The sequence below is a fragment of the Ursus americanus genome, chromosome 22, assembly GCF_024610735.1.
Source record: "Ursus americanus isolate L20-20 chromosome 22, mUrsAme1.1.p, whole genome shotgun sequence".
NCBI classification, from domain to species: domain Eukaryota; kingdom Metazoa; phylum Chordata; class Mammalia; order Carnivora; family Ursidae; genus Ursus; species Ursus americanus.
In genome coordinates, this window is record NC_142148.1 from 37,082,118 (window position 1) to 37,104,328 (window position 22,211).

The window sequence follows — 22,211 nt, forward strand, 5'->3', positions numbered from 1 at the left end:
TAAACTTCCCAGATTTAAATTTGAATTTTGGTCAGCCCACATGTTTCCTCGGGGAGGTGACTCAGTTCTTAGACTTCTCCGGAACACATGTAAGCAAAGGTTGGAAACAAAAACATTTTAACAGAATCCCTATAGTATGTATTCATTAACATAATAATAGGTGTCATAATAAATGAGCCACCAAATCTCAATGGCATAACCCAATAGAAGTTTATTTCTCACTCGTAGCAAGTCTAATTTGACAGTGATAGGAAGCCGGAGGAGAAAGCAGTGAGGACTCTGCTCACGCAGTTATTCAGAGAATCAGGCTAACAAAAGTTATGCAATCTTTAATGTGTGGCTTTCGAGGTCACCTTGGCTATCAGCATTCAGAGGGCAACAGGGGAAGGAGAGAAAGAAGTGGATCATGAGAGAGGCTTTTTTATGGGCCAGTCATGAATGTGGCACATTTCACTTCTACCCATTTCACGTTGGTCCGCATTCAGTCACGTGGCCACGTCTGTCTGCAAGGGATGAGGGAAATGTAGCCCAGCTCGGAGGAAGAGGAAAGAGAAATGGGTTTGGTGAATAGCCAGTCTTCGCCACACTGGGCAAACAACAGGGTTAAAATATTTGAAATATTTGAAAGGCCCGAGTGCCAGATAATGAAAGCTATTATTTCGCAAGTGATCCTTTATTTTCTGTCCTTTTATTAAATGACTTGTCTTCTAAAAATATTATTGTATCACAGTGTGGTGAGTATAATAATGGTGTTATGCCGTGAGAACATCGAGCCTGGATCTTTTTACGAAGCGAAGCAGCCAGTGCTGGTCTTAGACAGGGGCTATTAGGCAGGCAAAGTGTATGCGTGTGTGGTGTGGAGAGAGGGGAGGCGCAGCAGCAGAAGACAGAGAAGGGAGTAGAAACTGAAGAAATTACAGAAACGTGGCAGCCTGAGGAAAGTTGTGGAGGAGATAAAAACAAGGTGTGAAATGAAAGTTTAATGTTGTTTAAGCAACAAATGCAAGGCCAGAAACAGGAGGACTTGAGGCAGGTCATTTCTATGCCAAGAAACTTAGCTTTATGCTGAAAACGAGCACTTCCCAAAGAGAGTTTTTGTCATGGCCTCGGTAGATTTATATGAAAGGTGAAAAATGCAGTTGATACATGTGCTGGATTAATGGTTAAATGGTTAAGAGTTAAATGGGTTTTCACTCTATTATTTCGATAGCATTCAATAAGCTGATTCAATGACCAAGTATTTTTTCAGCACCTACCACGGGAAGCTGTGTGCTAGCAATAGGGAATAACAGTGAAGATCAAGAAAGATGGCTCTTACGTTCTAGCTTTTGTACACTGCGAATACCCAAGACACAGACATATAGCCTTTCCACAACCCTTGCTGTTAAGGGCCATCTCTAGGGAGCACTTTGGAAACACTGTGGCAAATGGGTTTTAGAGCTAAAGTTACCTAAGTAGCTACAGATTTGAGGAGTCAGGATGGAACAAGGGGAGCAGGTGTGTGGGTGATTGCAGTGGTTCTGGAGATGGGTTGATGAGCATCTCCCCTGAGGCTTCCAGTTCTAAGCTGGGATTCTTTCTCTCCGTCCATTCCTACTGCCCTTATCCTTCCTGCCTTCATCTTTCAAGTCCTTGGTACACTGCTTTCTCATTCATGAATCCTCCCCTACCTTTTCCAGCCAGAGTTCGATACAACCTTCTCCCAGTTCTCAGGGAACCCTGAACATCTCTCTATGGTAATAGCTGCCAGCCTGTAGTCTGTCTGTGGGCACATCCTGGCAGATGTTCCTGGCAAAGCATTTGGTAACACGGGCACTCTGTAAGGCTTGGTTTAGTGCTGAAATAGAAGAAAAAAACAATAATGAAATGTTTTAGGTACACTTGAGGCTGGAGTTTGAAGGCTGTTTAAAAAGAAATAATAGGGGCACCTGGGTGGCAGAGTCGTTAAGCGTCTGCCTTCGGCTCAGGGCATGATCCCGGCGTTCTGGGATCAAGCCCCACATCAGGCTCCTCTGCTGGGAGCCTGCTTCTTCCTCTCCCGCTCCCCCTGCTTGTGTTCCCTCTCTCTCTGGCTGTCTCTCTCTCTGTCAAATAAATAAATAAAATCTTTAAAAAATAAATAAATAAAAAGAAAATAATAAGTTTAACCTAAGATGTCACGGGTTCATGTATCTCAGTGGCCTGAAAAATTTGAGTTGGCTGAGCAACTGTTTCTTTTACACCAGCTATCCTTCTGGAATACCCCAGATAAGAGGTTTCCACTTGGTTTCTATCATGTAGACCATCTTATTCCAGGGTTTGCCAGTAGTTACTGATCATTATACCAGATACCTGTAGAAGTCAGAAATAAAATTAGTAAGGTGCTTATGCCCAAATTAAACATGACTTTATACATATAGAATCAAATGATACACTCTGAGCAGAAGTGTCTCACCTATTTGTGACAAGATGATAGGCTTTAGACTAAACTGAGACATAAGAGTTTCATAAAGCATCTCTAAACATTTATGTCTACCAAACACATGATAGAAGACTGGGGTTAAAGTACTCATTTATTAATATCCCCAGACAACTTTCAGGCATGAAGTACCCTCCAAATAAGGTAGAATTGTGTATGCTCATCATTCTTATATCATTCCACTTTTATGAGCTTTCAGCTGTATCATTTGTATAATTGACATTCCAAAATATTTTAGAAGAGAAATAAATGGTAACTGGGAATCAATAAGACACTCAAATATTTTAGAGTAAAAGTAAGAACTCTACTGAAGAAAGAGCTGCTTTGAATTTTCCTACCTTAGGGATAATATATTTTTTTAAAAGAAAACATATACATACTACCCATACACACACACACAAGCAAGCAATAAATGTTTCTTCATTTGCTGTATGTCCTTTAAAAAATTTGCAGGTACTTGACACGGTTGTATTTTTATAAATTTTTACCAGTTATGCTTGTTTAATTGCTAAGACGGTCCATGGAAGCTCTTTACAGCACCATTGTGGAAATGGTCTCCCCTCCCATAGATTTTTAACCAACTCCCACATTTGAGTACAGCCTAATCTCTGGAATAAATCTCTTATTCGATATCATTCACAGTGGTTGTTTCTCTGCTCAAAACCTAGCAACTACAATGTAGGTAGACACTCATTCCCAAAATGCCCGTATCCTTGGAAGTTTGTGTTCTACCCAGGAGACCTCTGACGAGGTCTACCCAACTCTCATAATGTGAAAAATTCCGCACACATTCCACTTCAGAAAGAAAGATGGCCCTATCCTTATCCCCAGTACTCTAAGTTCCCTTTGGCATTTTGTCATCCCAGGGACTATCTTATTACCAGACTTCCTACCCCCACAGTGACCAAAACCTGACAGTTTCTTCATACTCATCTTGGCTCTTCTTTGTAAGGACCAACCCAGCAGTATAATGGAGTGTGCCATGTTCCATGGGCTGCCTCAGTCTGAAAACAAAAGCTTGCTTGTGAGTGGGTGCTTAATCTACAGAATTAACTTGATTCCATATTTGCTCATCCCTTTCTATCCCACTCTAAGGACTAGAGCAGAACAAAGGCCTGAAGCGTGTTTCAGTTTTTTGTTTGTTTGTTTGTTTGTTTTTCAAAATTCTGGGGAGAAAAATGCTACTGAGACCGTCAGTGTCCTTCTGGTCAAGATAGTCACGTGTGCTCTTCCTCCCATCCCATTAGGGACACTGTTCTGGGAATTATACCATCTCTTCCCTTTATCTCCAGTTGTCCTTAATCTATTGGGTACTTTCTTCAATTCCTAAATATGCTATTTCTTTATTCTCAAAGAAGCAGCTCCCCTCACTATTAGTATCTAAAGCCACCACCTCCTGTCTGTCTCATCCTTCACCACCACACTTCTTCAGTGAGTAGTCACTAACTCCAAGGCCTGTTGTCTCCACACCTCCTTTCTCTTTAAATCCTGCTGTCCATAAAACCACTCGGAAAACAGGTGGATAAAATCACTTGCTGAAGTTTCCTTGTGAGCGTCGCCATATGCAATGTTCTTCCTCAGCTCCAGTGTCCCAACCCTCTGACTCTCCTCCCCCTTGAGCCTCCCCCTGCTTCCTCCCTCACACTTGCTGTCTCCCAGCAGATTCTTCTCCTCCTGCTTCTCCCTGTGTGTAGGTACTGGCCAAGGCTCTACATGTATTCTTTCCCATTCTTCCCAAATATTTCAGTCTAACAGTTTCATCTGTCTTCTCTATTCAGAAGATTTCATGAAAATCATAAACATTTCATGAGTACTTACTCTGTGGCAGGTACTTTGCGTATCTTATCTCATTTAATTTTCAAATAACCTTTAGGAGCACCTGGATGGCTGAGTCGGTTGGCCATCTGACTCTTGGTTTTGGCACAGATCATGATCTCATGGTCTAGAGATGGAGCCCTCTGACCTGTGCTGGTCACAGGGAGTCTGCTGGAGATTCTCTCCTCTGCCCCTCCCCCCACTCATGTTGTTCTTGCACTCTGTCTCTTAAATAAGTAAATTTTGCAAAAACAAACACTTTATTAGCTCCATTGTACACTTATGGCATTTGAGGGCAAGAGAAATTAAGGAACTCGCCAAGGTCATCAAGTCAGCAAATGAAAGTGCCAGGATTTGAACCCAGGTAGTCTCATGGCTATTGAAGCGCTCTCCACCATTCAGCTCTTCAAGACTGGGCTCAAATTCCACCTCCTTCAGGAAGTGTCTCCTGTTCACCCAGTGTGATATGGTCCCTCCATTTTTGGCACCCTTATGACATTTATTTTTTGCTCTATGTTATGGCCATTTTCACTCACTCCCCTCCCTGCCCCCACCCCACCTCCCACATACACTGTAACATTATCAATTCTGGGAGAAAGGGACTGTATTTGTTGATTTCATATCCCCTCTAATGTTAGCGTAGGACTATCTAAAATAGGCAGCCAACAAAAGACCTCCTAATTTGAATGGAAGACTTGTCACCTGTAAAAGTGGGTCCTCCCAGCATGCTCCAACACCCTGTTTATTTCCAGATGTGACAGGAATTCAGGAAGTGAACAAACCTCAGAGTATCTCAGGGTTGCCAGTGAGCAGGCACTCTAGGCTAGGTGGCTCAGAATCTGTTTATTTTCAAGGCTGTGAAAGAAAAGATAGAACAGAGAAAGAAAGTGCATCACGGAGTCCCATGTTGTGTCAGTCTTTGGCCAGCAAACTTACTAAGCAAGATTTTAGTGCTTCATTTACTTTAAAAAGACAAACTCTTGTATTTCAGAATAACTATCCAACCCTTTGAGAAACCTTTCCCAAGAGGTATGATGGACTTCAATTTTAAATAAAGGCACGTAGTAAATGAGTCACTTTCCATCTGTTAAGAAAGACATATATTTCCAGATAACTTTGTTCTCCATCAAGGTATCTCATTTTCTCTCTGTCAAATAAAATTACATTAAATTAAATTAAATAAATCAAGTTATATGAGAGAAAGTAGGTTTTAGTTTGAACTGATGGACATTGTTGAAAATTTATTCTTTGTGTTATAACTTTCTTCCAGAACAAGTCACAGGGGGAAAAAAAATGAATTAGTTACCCAAGCCCAGGCTGTGCACCCAGCTGCGAGTGTTACTTGCATCTAGGTAGACTGTTCTGTGCAATGCAGGTTTGCCTCAGAGCCAATTCAAGCAGAAAGTTCCCAGGGATTTCAGGGGAAATGTGCTGCTTGATTTGGTGACATATGGAGCTCAGAAATGGATATAGAGCCAGAAAAGGAAAAAGGGAAAATCTTCAGCTGATCCTCACAGGATGGCCTGGAAGTGTATCTCTTCACATGTGGCTACATAACTTAGCCATCTTCTAAGTCAACCAAAGTTGTTAATTTGTATGTGAAGTCATCTGAATTGAGCCCCTTTCACTCACTCTTCTTCCTCTATGGTGCCTTTAAAATCAGTAGGTCCCCAAATTCTGTCTCAAACCTACCATTCTTCTCTCTTTATAATTTCTCCTTTATCACATTCACCTTCAACCATGGCTTAAACTGTGCCTCATAGCAGTTGACTCCATTTCAGCCAGGGTCTCTCTCTTTTCCTGCATCTCTAACTGCCTGGCAAACAGTCCCTCTTCTGCAAGCCATAACCACATCCAATCCAGTCTTCCCCCCATAAGCACTCCCCTTTCTAATTCCCTCTGTCTTTTTATCAACAATAACACAATACTCTTTGTAGATACTTCCCATTTCCCTCTTCCTTGATCTTGTACCTACAAGTCACAAAAGTTCATCAAATCCTCCTTCATGAGAACCTCAGTCCCTTTTCCTGGAATTTGACAAATCGAGGAAAGAAGGAAGCCAATGGTGTGTCCCCATGATGTGAAAGGAGGCAGGAGATTGTTCCTAACCAGATTAGGAGGTCACTTGGAATGCAGGACACAGATGTAGTCCAAAGGTTAAGCACAGAACAGAGCCAATGATAGGAGCCGAAGCTGGTACCAGAATAGTAAGATCAACTCTCCATCAGACCTACAGGACAGGTGGGAGGACATAGTGAGAAGGAGTGAAGAAGTCAGGAACCAGGGACCCGGTCTGTTTTGTTCATCTTTGAATCCCCAGAACCTAGCACATAGTCAGCTCACAATAGGCACCCATTGAATGCTCTGTAATCCCAAGTACAAGGCATTGGTTATAACCTCTCGTTCAAGACCTCATATTAAGCAATGCTCTCTCACTGTCGTTATTTGAGACACCAGGTAATACCTGGGGAAGACATATGAGACAAGAGCAAATCCATCCTTGTTAGTTTGGAGTATCTAGAGAAGTAACCTGAGAGAATGCATAAATCAGGAGGCAAGGAATTTTAATAATATTTAATAATATCTCATGAGGGTTTTGACTTAACAATTCAGGTGTTCAATGTCATTATAAAAAGGCTTTTTAAAAATTGCTTTAAAAACAAGCGACGTAGACATAAAAAATACTCATCTACAGACAGAGTTTTTTGATTGTCATATATTTTGTGGCTTGGGATAAAACTTGCAGTAACTAAGTCACATCGATATTTCCAAAATATTGCAGCTCAAAAGATACAGGGGATAGGAAGGTGACATACTCTAGACAACTGTGTTGATGGAATCAGTGTTTGCTGTGGCAACAAAGATTATGACAATAGCAAAAACAATGCTTCTAATTAATAAGATTTGATATAATGCATCATTCTAAATATATATGTGCAAATTAAATTAATGCATTACATATGAGTAGACATTTGACCATTTCCTGTAATTCACTAAAAGTGACAAGTGGTCAAAACACTTCTCATTGAGAAATGCGGAATCTGGGCATTACATTATATTTGTTGAGTGAAATAATGAATGAATGTATAACTACTTATTAAAGACTAAAACTTAATTAAACCTTGGCCTTAGGAATAATTTATTCACTAATCCACTGAGCCAGTATTGATTGTGTTACTATGTGCAAATCAGTTAAACAGGAATTAGAATGGTTTGGTACTGAAAGTTACTTTCTCCTGGAATATTGACACCTAATATAAAGAAAGAAACTTTCTGTTACAAAAAATTTCAAACACACACAAAAGTGAAAAAATAATTTAACAAACATTCATATGGCCTCCACCTAGACTCAACAGTTATTTTTTTAAAGAGAGAGCAAGAGAGAGAGTGGGGGGAGGGGCAGCAGACAAGGGGGAGAGAGAGAGAGAGAGAGAGAGAGAGAGAGAGAGAATCTTAGGCAGGCTCCACACTCAGCATAGAGCTTGATGTGGGACTTGATCTCACAACCCTGAGATCATGACCTGAGCCAAAATCAAGAGTCTGAAGCTTAACCGATTGAGCCACCCAGGCGCCCTATAGACTCAACGGTTATTAACATTTTCCAAAACTTCCTTCATGTATATATATATTTAATTTTTGAGGGACCATTTGAAAAAAAATTATAGGTGTCATAGCATTTAATTTCCCCAATACTTCAGCATGCACTGAAGTATTCCCTCACATTAACTGTAATACTAGTATCACTCCTAACAAAATCAACAATAATTCCTTAGTAAGATATATATCCAGTGCCCATTTGGGTTTATGCAGTTGTTCAAAATGTGTACTTTTTAACCAGGTTTTTACAACAACAAGAAAACAGGATCCAGTGAAAGAACACACACTGCATTGGGTTGTGTCTTTTAAGTCCCCTCCACCACCCCTCTTTTTTTCTTCTTTTGTTCAGCTTTATTGAGGTATAATTAACAAATAAAAATGTATGTATTTGAGGTGTACAATGTTATTCGATATATGTAAACATTGTGAAATTATTACCACAGCCAACCTAATTAATATATGCATCACCTCACCTAGTTACCATTTGTGTGTGGTAAGAACACTTTAGAAATATTGTCTTATCAAATTTTATTTTTTTTATTTTTATTTTTTTTAAAGATTTTATTTATTTATTTGACAGAGAGAGAGACAGCCAGCGAGAGAGGGAACACAAGCAGGGGGAGTGGGAGAGGAAGAAGCAGGCTCCCAGCAGAGGAGCCTGATGTGGGGCTCGATCCCAGAACGCCGGGATCACGCCCTGAGCCGAAGGCAGACGCTTAACCGCTGTGCCACCCAGGCGCCCCTGTCTTACCAAATTTTAAATTCACTATACAGTGTTACTAACTGTAGTAACCATGCTGTACATCAGATCCCAGACTTATTCATCTTATAATCAAAGACTTACATACTTTGGCCAACATCTCCCCATTTCCCCTATTTCCTGCCCCTGGTAACCATCATTCTACTGTCTGCTTCTGTGAGTTCAGCTTTCTCAGATTCCACATATAAATAAGATCATGCTGTATTGGTCTTTCTGTGCCTGGCTTATTTCATTTAGCATAATGTAGTCCGGGTTCATTTACGTTGTTGCAAATGGCAGGACTAACTCCTTTTTTGTGGCTAAATAATATTCTGCAATATTTTATATTCTTTATCCATTCATCCATCTACAGACACTTCGATGATCTATTTCTGTATCTTGGTTATTATAAATAATGATGCAATGAACTTGGAGGTGCAGATATCTCTTCAAGACGCTGATTTCATTTCCTATAGACACATACCCAGAACTGGGATGGCTGGATCATGTGGTAGTTCTGTTTTTTAATTTTTGAGAAACCTCACATAGGTTGTACATTTTCATAATGGCTGTACCAGCTTGCATTCCACCCAACAGTGTACAAGGGTTGCCTTTTCTCCACATCCTCACCCACACTTGTTATCATTTACTTTTTCAATAGTACCCATACCGTCCTAGGTGTTAGGTGGTATCTCATTGTGGTTTTCATTTGCATTTCCCTGATGATTAGTGATACTGAGTACTTTTTCATCTACCTATTGGCCTTTTGTAGGTCTTCTTTGGGAGAATGTCAATTCAGGACTTTGCCCATTTTTCAGATCAGGTTATAGGAGTGGTTTTTAGTTGTGTGAGTTCTTTATTTTAGATAGTAATCCCTTAACATATATTTGGTTTGCAAATATTGCCTCCCATTCCATCAGTTGCCTTTTCATTTTGTTAATAATTTCCTTCGCTGTGCACATTGTGGATTATCTGATTGCTTCCTCATGCAGTCATTGGCCACATTCCCTTATCCTGATGTTTCTTGTGAAATGGAAGTTAGATATAAAAACTTGACTAAATTCAGGTTAAATGCATCATTCGCATATTGAATATTACCTTATGATAAGAGCACAGAGGCTCTTGTTCCAACATTGGTGATGGAATTTGATCATCTGGTCAAGGTAGTAACCTCAGATTTGTGATTAGGGAGTAACTGATGGGCTGATTCTTTGGCATCTTGCAAAAACTGTATTCCTCATTAACATTTTACTTAATGGATTTAGCATCTGTTGAGAATTTTTGCCTGAATCAATTATTTTTTAGGGGGTAGGAAAATAAAATGTACCTTTCTGATGACCTTCTTTCATGATCAACTTCTACTTTTCTCTGAGCACTTTTTATGATCTTAAACATGTTCTTTGCAAGTTAAAAGTTTCAAAGTCCAAAATTTTAAATATATACTTTATTGTAATGGAAGAGAACTAACCTTCTGTTTTCTTTTGTGTTTTCAGCAAAATGGGAGGCCACATTTTTATGATAAGCCAATTGTTGAATCCTTTGAAGAAGCACCTCTTCACGTTATGGTTTTCACTTACTTGGGATATGGACTTGGAACCCTATTTGGCTATCTCAGAGACTTTTTGAGGAGCTGCGGGATAGAAAAGTGTAACGCAGCCATAGAGCGAGAAGAACAAAAAGTATGTATGTGTACCTCTTTGGATTTTCGTCAATGCATATTCTTCTCTTAAGTGTTCTCAGAAGTGGTCATGCATGCACAGAGCCTAAAAAAGAATGAGGCACTCAGGAACCACTCAGAGTAAATTCCTTTCATCGCCACCTCATAAACCCCACCCTCTATGTGTTGGACTTGGTTTTTTAAAATATTTTATTGAGCAACTACTATTCTCCAAACACTGAACTAAGGGTTTTCTTATACATCATCGTATTTAATTTTTATAACAATCCCATGAGATAGGTATTAAAATACCATTTTAGAGAGGAAAGAATCAAAATATAAGAACGAGGGCTTTTGGCTAGGACTGGACTCTGATCTTGTTGCAAGATTAATATTTTTTATGTTCTGTGCTAGAATAGAAAAGTGTGCCTGAGTGAAATATGAAATTTTAATTTCATTTAGGTCATGGTTTCTCAGCTTTGGTACCGTTGACATTTTGGATTGGATAATTCTCTGATGTGGAAGGCCGCCCTGGGCACTGCAGGGTTTTGACAGCATCCTGGCCTCTCTTCATATCGATGAGTTAGCATTTTACCACACACTTGTGACAAACAAACATTTCTCCAAACATTGTAAAAGGGTGTCATGAAGTGCAAAACAACCCAATTTAGAACCACTAATCTAGATACTTTTGATAGTTAATCCATAAAAGTCTACATCATCCTCTTTTCACATAAAGCTACCAGGACACCCTGGAAAATATTCAGGGATCAGCAAAGAGCCTGCATTTTCCTAACATGTTCTCCGAATTGGTTTATATAATTTATGATGCCCTGAATTCCTTTTTCTAAAAATTGCTTTGAAATACTATGATGATTATGGCCATGGATCGTTCCACATGATGGAGCCTTGAACACATCTAAGCAAAGAACATAGGGAAAGAAAATGTGGCGTGAAAGAGGTAAGAGAAAGCATTGTACATTCAAGAAACCGAGGAATTCCAATGACTGGACTATTGTGAGTGACAGTGGGAGTATGTGGGGAGAAAGATTGTTTGAGAGGCAAGTAGGGACCAGACTATAATGGGTTTTTATAAGCCAAAGATATTTATTATACGAACAATGGGCATTGAAGGAATTTAGGCAGAGGAATGCAGATTTGCAGATTAGAAAGACCATGTTCACTGGCCTATGAAGAAGGGATCGCAGGAGGAGAGCACAGACCAAAAATCCAGTTAAGAGGCTGATGCAGAAATCCAGCTTAAGAATAAAAAAAGCTAGACCAGACCTTGGGGTAAGAGCAGGGTAGTTATAATAGGGGTGGTGGTAAGAGGTAAGGCCAAGAGATGTTAAAGAAGATGGAGTTAAGAATGATTGGCTTGACTTGGGGAATTAGCGAGATGGACAAATCAAAGACCACACCCTGGTCTATGCCTTGGGCAGCTGGGCAGGAAGAAGGTTGTGGCATTCATTGAAATGGGAAATGAGGAGGAAGAGCCAGTGGGAGGGGAAAATGGTCAATTCCTTTTTTGACCAGTTGAGAATTGGCAGTTCAATATAAAGGTCTACACCCCTGGAGAAAAGTCCCAGATGGAGAGTATGGCATCTTTAGTATATCTTGAGCATATCAACATTAATCCAAGCAACAGAAGTAGATGAGATCTCCCAAGGAAGGTCTATAGACAAAAAAGGGGAAGGGAGAGACAAGAATGAAGAACTTTAGAGAATTTAATAGATGTAAGAGATGGAATTCCAATTCAAGACTAGAGGCGAAGTGACCGCTTAAAAAGCCTTAAAATAGTTTAGGAAAGAGATATTTGTCCTTAAACTGGGGAAGAGGTAGATGGAATGAAGAAAAGGGAATTCTAGAGATATTTAGGAGGCAGAATCAACAAGCCTTGGTGCTGTGTGTACAGAAAATAAGATCAAGGGAAGAAACCAGGGTTAATCCCAACTTTCTGCCGTGGTCAGACACGAGAATGGTGGTTGGCACACCGGTCACAATGGCAAAGTTTTATATCAGCAAAAAGATGTGCACACATACAATTTTGAGGGTGTACAGATCCATAAGTGGCAAACATATAGAAACAGTTGAATCTAGTAGGAGCTGATAACGAAATGGGAGAGTGGGATAAGAAAAGCAAGTTCTTCTTGGCCATTCTCGTGAGGATCCCCACAGCCCCTCCCTGACACCAGCCGGTCTGTTCTAGAAGCTCTTATCACCGATCTGCCTGCTCCCCAGGTGTAGGTAACTGGTGCACAATAGATCAGCACATTTTAGAATATTTACTGGGACAGAGGGTGAGTCAAATGTAAATTTCTCAGGTGTGGCATCCCGTAGCAGGCTTAGGCTTCAGCTCTGCTGTCTATTTTCTATGCCGTGCCAGTATTTTTTGCTCCAGCAACCCAGCAGGGCTAGTCACTTTGGTCGTTCCAAAGCATTTCTTACATTCAAGCAGAACATACTTATATATAGGCAGATTGGTTCTGAGGGAAGCAGACTCTGAGATGGAGGCATGAAGGCAGAAAGGTTTCTGTGGTGTGCTCCTAGAAGCAATGCCCGTACACCTGCGACGGAGCAAAGGGAGCAAGATGAGACAGGTGAATTGTGATGCAGTCCCAGCCAAGGCCTCTGTGGCTCCCACAGGGAGCTCTGGAGAGAGGAGAGTCCTTTGGAAGCATTGCTCACGATGATAGGGTGTGGAGCCCCCAGTGGGTGCTACCACCGCAGAGGGTTGTGACCCCTAGCCAGGCAGCTCCCTTCAGCAAGCTGTCTGCCTCCTACACTCCAGGGACTGGGGGAAAGGGTGCCTGGTCCGGAACAATGGGATACACTGAGGGGGAGCAGCCTGGATTACAACACCTGTCACTATGGCTGCAAGCACAGCTCCAGGAGGAAGACATTGTATCAAATAACGCCCTGTATTTCTTTACAAAGTAAATGATATCCCTCCTGGTAGATCTCTGTGGGGTAGAGAGCATCAGTTGATTGACTCACCTTGGTGGTCAGACCTTTCACATGGTACGCTTCTTATTACATGTTCCTTCCTTTTGAGCCCCTTTTGAGGCTTTCAGAGTAACTGGTTTTAATAAATTGCAACGGCTGCCGTCGCTATATTCTTTTAGATGGGACTTGCTCACCAGAAACCCTACCTTCAGGCTGACCTTTAGCCTTTTACTATTTTTCCCCAGCCCCGCACTTGGGACAGTATCCTTGCTTTGCGTTAATAAGCTACTTGAGGCACGTATTGAAGTCTCTTGCTGGAAACACACTGCTTTCCAATGACTCTGGGCTCTCTTAGCAGAAATGAGCGTTATATTCTATTCTAAAAGCTGTTCGCTGAGAGAGCAGAATGATTCATCCCTTAAGCCAAACCAGCCAAGAGCAAAATGAAATCGGGAAAAAAGCACCTCCATAAGGTGGTGAATAGCAATTATGTTTTTCAAAAAGATCAGAAAGAGATCTGATTCTGATTACACTCTTCTACTCTATGTGCATTCTTTTTATTTTTAATAAAAGTTGTATATATTTAAGGGTACAAGATGATATTTTGATAAAAATATACAGAGCAAAATGATTGTTGCAGTCAAGCTCATTGGCATGTACCTCTCCTCATTTCTTTCTTCTTTTAATCAGATATAAGAATTTATTAATCCAGTTTTCCTATTTTCTCCCTCACTGGGATGACTCTTCTCACATCAAACCATCCATTCCAACTAAAGTGTTGCCCTGAATTCAGAATCTTTTTGCATTCTTCTTCTTTCTGACTTCTAGCCCAAACACCCAAAACATAAAGCCTCTGACAATCCTCTTATCTAGATCACTTGGTTACTGATTCACTTAGCATTACTGATTCACTTAGTATAAATAGGTGAAAATAAAAAAAAAATCAAAATCTTCCTCCAGAAGAGCACTAAAAACCAAATCAGGGGCACCTGGGTGGCACAGCGGTTAAGCGTCTGCCTTCGGCTCAGGGCGTGATCCCAGCGTCCTGGGATCGAGCCCCACATCAGGCTCTTCCGCTATGAGCCTGCTTCTTCCTCTCCCACTCCCCCTGCTGTGTTCCCTCTCTCGCTGGCTGTCTCTATCTCTGTCGAATAAATAAATAAAATCTTTAAAAAATAAAATAAAATAAAAAATAAAAAACAAATCATAGGCCCAGGACATCTGGCACATCAGATAGAGCTCCACTAACGATCAGAAGACATGGGCAAAAATAGGACAGTACAGACAGGTACGAGGTTTAAATATTCTCGCTTAAATTCTCCTCTTAACTCTTTAATTTTGGAGACATATTTTTATTTAAAATGAAAGGCCACTGCAGTGATGAATTGTAATTCGTTAAAGACCTCTAGCTAAATCACTTTCTCAATGATGCAGGGACTTCACTTTGCAAAATCTGGAAGATGTCAGCAAATATAATCATCAAATGAATGTCAAACACCATCGGAGACTTGAAAAACTTCAAGCACAGCCGCATTTCTCAATCCGCATGGTTTGATAACAGGTTCAGCAAGACCTGCTCCACAGGGCACCGGCCTGTTAGAGAACGTGGCAGTGCAGTTCTGTGTTCACGCTAGATCCACAGAATCCCTCCGGTGTCCCTGCAAGTACATCCCAGGTATTTCTGGCCCATCCCCAGAGGCTTTTACTCCCACATGAAGCAAAGAGGGTTCAGCAAGTTGTAACTGTAAAGAATTTTAAGACAAACCTCCGAATGTTTGCATGAATTAAAAATTGCCCTTTTGCACCCACATTTTGCATCCTGATACAAGAGCGGGATTCACCCAGAGAGACTTTCTTCTGAGTAATTGGAAGGATGAGTTCCATTAAAGTCAATGGGTAGGAGTTTTGTCCATAGTAAACAGATGGCCCGAGCCCTGGTCTTCCTGTTTGGACCTGGGTGAGTCCAAACTCAGCGCTTTCACTGGGGTTTCCCTGGGAACTTAGCATATTAGCCAGCAGCTTGTGAGATGGGAATATTAGACCAACGATTCTCAGCCTTGGCTGCCCATTGGAATCACCTAAGAAGCTTAAAAAGCCACTAAGACGTGGGCTTTACCCCCAAATATTCTCATTTCATTGGTTTCTGGGGCACCCTTGGTGAGGTTCATAAAAGCTTCCCAGGTGATTCTCCTGTGCAGAAGTTAGAAGCCAGTGTCTTAGAGCGACACTTCTCAAACTTCCCTGTGCATGCAAACCGTCACTCCCTCCCTTCCTTGACTTAACCATCGACCAAGAGATCAATAGCTTTAAATGCAGCAGAAATTGCTGGCCAGTGAAATCCCCAATCTCCCCAACCAGACCTCATTCCAAATACCTCCTGGCTGTTTCTAAAAAGCAAATGCACCCTCACAAGAGCTGAATATTTTCCACAATTGCGTCTAGCCGAGAAACACGTGCCGTAGTTTGGAACAACAGCTCTACAACAGAGTTCTCGGAATATTTTGTGAAATAAGACCATCAGTAAAATTAGATCATGGCTTCCACACAGTGAATGCTCAGGTCAATATTTATTTGGATATATATATCTGAACATCCAAATAAATATACATATATATACATGTTTTACACACACATACGTAACTTCTGCTGTGTCATTAAGATGTTAGTTAAATCATTTTCTAGTTCTTTTACAGTTCAGACTTTGCTTCCCTTCGCAAGAAGGAATCTACAAATAGAAGTCAAGCAGAGTTGATTATTTTTTAAAATTCTACCAAACATTTATCGATTTGTTTCTTTCTTTATTTGCTTATATTATGTTCCGTTAGCCACCATACAGCACATCATTAGTTTCTGATGTAGTGTTCAATGGTTCATGAGTTGCGTGTAACAGCCAGTGCTCATCAGAACACATGCCCTCCTTAATGCCCATCACCCAGTTACCCCATCCCCCCACCCCGCTCCCTTCTGTAACCCTCGGTTTGTTTCCTGGAGTCCAGAGTCTCTCATGGTTTGTCTCCCTCTCTGATTTCTTCCCACGCAGTTTTCCCTCCTTTCCCCTGTGGTCCTCCCTGCTATTGCTTACATTCCACATGTGAGTGAAACCATATTGATAAGGTAGAGCTTTGCTATGTACAGCAACTCGTGCTAAGCCAATGTGTGATATGGGTGGATTATGACAAGTCCTAATGAAGAGCCCCTTCTCAAGCCTGTCTTTCTTTCCCTTTCCTTTTTGTTATGGAAATAAGGAGCAAAAGCCTCCTTCCTGTCGTTTTCATGCATTTCATTGCCCAAAGGTTCATTTGCGCCCATTCTGTCTTTTCCTTAACGTAAATGGGATTGTATCATACACACTGTTGTGTGACTCACTCTTTTGTCACCTGACTATGTCTGAAGATCTTTACACGTCAGTGCCGGTTCACCTCATTCCTTGTATCACTTCCACGATGATATTCCATAATGTGGCTATATGATTATTTATATCACCATTTTTTATTATTTTATTATTTCAAATAATTCTTCAATGAACGGCACGTGTATTTATTCGAGGATTATTCCTAGAAGTGGCTTTCTGGGTTCAAGGAACGTATATTTCAACTTCTGAGAGATGGGCAAATTGCCTTCCAAAAAAGCTTGCCCAGCTAGGCTCCAGCCAGCAGTACCAAGGAGCGCTTGCTTCCTCACCAGCACTCGAATGTTGATAAGACCAACATGTTTTTTACTTTGCCCAGTCTGATAGGTGAACATTCTTTGTTCTTGTCTTAATCTGCATTTTCCTGATTAACAGCGAGACTGAGCTGCTTTTGATATGATCATTAGTACTTTATACTTACTCTTCTTTTTTTTTTTTTAAGATTTTATTTATTTATTCCACAGAGATAGAGACAGCCAGCGAGAGAGGGAACACAAGCAGGGGGAGTGGGAGAGGAAGAAGCTGGCTCCTAGCAGAAGAGCCTGATGTGGGGCTCGATCCCATAACGCCGGGATCACGCCCTGAGCCGAAGGCAGACGCTTAACCGCTGTGCCACCCAGGCGCCCCTATACTTACTCTTCTTGAATTGCCTCTTCATATCCCTTGCTCTTGATTTTATTAAATTGTTTTTTCTCACTGATTTAGAGGAGTCTTTTCTATATATCCATATATGAATAATTTGTCTATTAAATGATTTTAGCTATTTTTCTTATTCTCTTTCTTGGCTTTTGATTTTTTTCTATGTTCTACTTAGCCGTATTTACGTTTTTAATTTTTAAGCCGTATGTATCAGACATTTTCTTTTGTTTTCCTTGTTGTTAGTTTTTGCTTTTGGGGGAGGGAGAGTTCATGAGGTTTAGGAAAGCCTTTTTTTCATCTTAAAGTTAAAATAAATTTTCCTACAATTTCGTTCAGTACTTTTATGATCTGTGAGGTATTTATGCATTGATCCATAAATTCACTTAGAACTTATGTCTATGTGTTGTGTAAGCTAGGAGGACTTTTAAAAAAATATTTAAATTCTAGTTAGTTAACATATAGTGTAATATTGGTTACAGGAGTAGAATGTAGTGATTCATGGCTTACATATAATACTCCGTGCTCGACACAATTGCCCTCCCTATACCCATCACCCACGTTGCCCCTCTCTTGCCCACCTCCCATCCAGCAACCCTCAGTTTGCTTTCTAGTTGAGAGTCTCTTGTAGTTTGCCTTCCTCTCTTTTTTTTTCCCTTCCCCTATGTTCATCTATTTTGTTTCTTAAATTCCACATATGAGTGAATTGGACGGTATTTGTCTTTCTCTGACTGACTTATTTCGCTTAGCATAATACACTCTAGCTCCATCCATGTCATTGCAAATGGCAAGATTTCATTCTTTTTGATGACTGAGTAATATTCCAGGGTGTGTGTGTGTGTGTGTGTGTGTGTGTGTGTGTGTGTGTGTGCGCACGTGCATGTGTATATGTACCACATCTTCTTTATCCATTTATCACTCAATGGACATTTGGGCTCTTTCCATAATTTGGCTATTGTTGATAATGCTGCTATAAACATCAGGGTGCATGTGCCCCTTCAAATCAGTATTTTTGTACCTTTTGGGTAAATACCTAGGAGTGCAATTGCTGGGTCATAGGATAGTTCTATTTTTAACTTTCTGAGGAACTTCCATACTGTTTGCCAGAGTGGCCGCCCCAGTTTGCATTCCCATCAACAGTGTAAGAGGGTTCCCCTTTCTCCACATCCTCACCAACATCTGTTGTTTCCTGACTCACTAATTTTAACCATTCTGACAGGTGTGACGTGGTATCTCATTGTGGTTTTGATTTGTAGTTCCCTGATGCTGAGTAATGTTGAGTGTCTTTTCATGTGAGGAGGACTTTCTTTTTTAAAAGAGAGTTTTTAATTATCTCAATATCATTAATTGAATTTTTTACCCACTGATTTGAATTATTGATCAATTTGCCTATTTTTAAGGTAAATTTGTAAGTTTTTAGGAAATTCTTAAAGATTTTTTCTCTGTGTATACTTTAGAATTAGCTTGTCAGGCATTGAATTTTTTTTAAGAAACTGTTGTCATTTTAATTGGTAATATATTATTAAAGCTATAGGTATAGGTTAACTTTGGAAAATTTGACATTTAATAATATTTAGTCTTCCCATTTAGAAACATGATATGTCTCTCCATTTATTTAGGTATTTCTCACGTCCTTTAATAAAATTTTATAGTTTTCTTTATTCTAAGGTCTTACATTTTATGATCATTATTTGGGTACAAATTTTTGATGGTGGTACTATTTGAATATTATCTTTTCTCTATATCCCATATTCTAATTAGTTATTGATGGCATATAGGACGGCTATTGGTATTTTAATACTTTAATTCCAAATGCTACCACCTTCATGAATATCTCTCCTTACTTGCCACAGCTTCTCAGATAGTTGTATTGGAATTTCTTGTAGTTTTCCATGCATGCCATGAAAAACTGACCACTGTCTTTTTAAGTTTATTAGAACAAACTTGCTAACTATGTAATTTGGATCCTCTAGACTTACTTATGCTTTTGTCTTCTCAAACTTACCGTTTCTGGAAACGTATGGTAACGTCTTCCACTGTGATTATGGATTTGTTAGTTTTTCTTTTTCTCATGTATTTCAATGTAACTGTCAGATACATGAGAAATGACTCTTACAGTTCTCGGTGGATTTGTTCCTTTTATCCTACTTTACCTTGCACTCTGTCATGTCTGATACGAATATTTATACATCTGCTTTTTCTTCAACAGTCATCTCTTTATTTCAGTCTTCATCACTTTCAGAAAATGTAGCCCTCTTACAAGCAGCGTATAGATTTATTTTAAATCAAATGTGAAAGCTGCGTTTTAATAAAATAAGTTATGAACTATTACTTTCTTGAACCGTATGAAATTGCTGTTTTTGTAGGTCAAAAACAAACATTGGCAACTCCTTATGGTTAAACCTAATACTTTAATTACTCATGTGTTTAAATTGATTCCTGCCATCCTTATATTTAACATTTACATTTTCTGTTTTTTTTTTTTTAATTTTAAATACTTTTCCTTTCATACCTTTGATACATTTGATTCTCCTTGTCACTGTTAGGAAGTTATATATCGTATTTCTCCCCGCTATTATTTTAGTGGTTCTCTTTTAATATTTAACACATATACATGGAATGTAGATACAGTTAGTGATGAGAGTCTTCTCCAGATCAGGAGAAGAATTTAATAATTTCTTTCTCCCACCTACCCATTTTCCAGGGTATCATTTGTTTATTAATTTTTAGGTTCTGTTTCTTTATACCTCATATACCTGGGTTAAGCCAGAGTCCATCAGTTTCTTCACTCACTACTTTACCAGGCGTCTCACCTGCCTCTTTAGTTATTTCGTTGTTTGTTTTGTTGAGGTCTGTGCTCAATTATTACAGAAAAGGTCCGTGGGAGTTAAACTCATGACTCCTCACGTATATCGGAATGTTTTTATGTGGCTTTCTCATTTGATTGCTGGTTCAGCTGAGTATAGGATTCTAAGTTCAAAATCATTTTCCTTCATAATCTTTTTTACCATTATCACCTACAAAAGTCTGAAGCAATCCATTTCTTATTCCTCTGTGTGTAAACTGCCTTTCTTTCTTCCCTGAAAACACGTGAGGCTTTCGTCTTTATCCCTGGAGACAGGAAATTTAACCACTACCCAGTAGATCATTCACATCTTAGTATTCAGGTCTTTCCTCCTTTCTGGAATTCCCCCCATCCCTCCTCCTCCGTCTTTTTTACCTTCTTTTCCTCCTCTTACACTTCTCCTTCTTATCCTCCTTTTTTTCCCCCAAGATTGCAACTCCCATGAGAGGGATATTGGATCTTCTGAATCTGTCTTATGTATCTCTTGACTTCCTTTATATATTTTTTTCTCTATCCTTTCTCATCATGTCTTGGAAAACTTAGTCAATTTTCTATTCTAGCTTATTAATTGTTTTTCAGCAGTCCATTATCCTTTTGAGTTGTTGATCTTTTAAAAGGATGCATTGTTCTGTTGTTTGTCTCAAAAGACAAATATATTTTAAATTATTTTTCTGTTTACTCTATTAAGTCTTTTCACTAGATGTTAGTTCTTCTGCTTGTTGAATTTGGGACCTCTTATGCTACTTTTCCTTAAATAGTACTGACACTGTTTTATGTTCATTTCTTTTTAAATTTAAGAATCCTTATTCTACATATTCACCTATCTTGGGTGATTTAAGAAGGGAAATGGAAGGAGTTTGCAGGACCAGTAGCTTGTGGACTCCCCATCTCTCTACACTGGGGCATTGCTCTTCCATTCCGTACCTGGTGCCTAGCAAGGGGATTTGTCCTATGGACAACACAACTGCTTCTTACTTATTAATCCAATAAAAAGAGAACAAAGAGATCTAGCTTCCCACTTAATCATCCTGACTATCAACTTCTTATGGTTATTGACTCTTAGCTTTAAACTCCCCTACAGTTAATTTATGTCCACACCAATCTTCTCAGCAAGTGTTTTTAAAACTATGCTTTCCTATGGTTTTACTTCTCCGCTGATTAGATCTTATCTGAGTTTTGTGATGCTTCAATATTTCTGATTCAGTAATGATACTCTCCATTGTCTTTCTAGGCATTTGTAAATTTATTTTGTTTCTTAAACATCTTTTGTCACTTCAGAGGACTTTTAGATGAGTGGTAGAATACTTAAAAGCACTGAGTCTACCGGTTTTATTCAAATATCCCTCTAATTTCTTAATAGAATTAAATTTAGCCATCTTGACGTTGTACTTCTCATACTTAAAAGAACTGTTTACGATACATTGTCCTTTCCAGCAATGAAGAGAACATGAACATATTTCATTATTATTTCCCAAAAGGAAATAATGACATAAAATGAAATATTAGGTGAGAGCAGAAGTGTAGGTGAAAGCAAAGTGTTAATGTGGGCAAAATTAACAACTGCTGTTTGATAATGATTTTTTTCTCTCTCTACAAATTCATGATTCTATTTTCTATTGAATGAGCGGTAGTTAAATCAAATAAGAAGGAGCATGCTTCCAAACTTGGCACTATTTTTCACAATGGGCCATGGATATGTTCTCTTCACTTCCTTATAAGCACCTAGCCATGTAGCATGGTTATTGAAAAGAGCACTAGCTTTAGAACTGTGATTCCCAATTTGTCCCCTCAAATTTTCTGACTTTCCACTAAGTCATCTATAAACGTTGGGTAGAAATATATATAACACTTGGAAAATCATGAAGTATCCTACAAGCTTCAATGTGGAAAAAGAAAGATTGTCGTATTACAGTAGAAACAAAGACATTTTTGTGGCTGCATTTTTAGATTTTGCTCAACCCTCCTACAGCCCACCCCCCAAAACAATTGTGTCCTTATGCCCCAAGTTTCACTCTCACATCTAGCCATTTGTGTCAGGAAGAAAAATAAAGATTGTGAGTAGGCCAAGAGACAAGTTACATCTACAGATGGATAAAGGTACGTCCTCTT

General features: G+C 39.5%; 1 protein-coding gene across 1 annotated transcript in view; it reads left to right on the plus strand.

Moving 5' to 3' along the window:
* The window catches only part of SPTLC3 (serine palmitoyltransferase long chain base subunit 3), a 136,994-nt gene that overhangs the window by 22,147 nt on the left and 92,636 nt on the right, over positions 1 to 22,211 (plus strand). Inside the window, exon 2 of the mRNA XM_045809157.2 lies at positions 10,103 to 10,288. Within this exon, the coding sequence (XP_045665113.1) occupies positions 10,103 to 10,288 (186 nt within the window). The remainder of the gene's footprint in view (positions 1 to 10,102; positions 10,289 to 22,211) is intronic.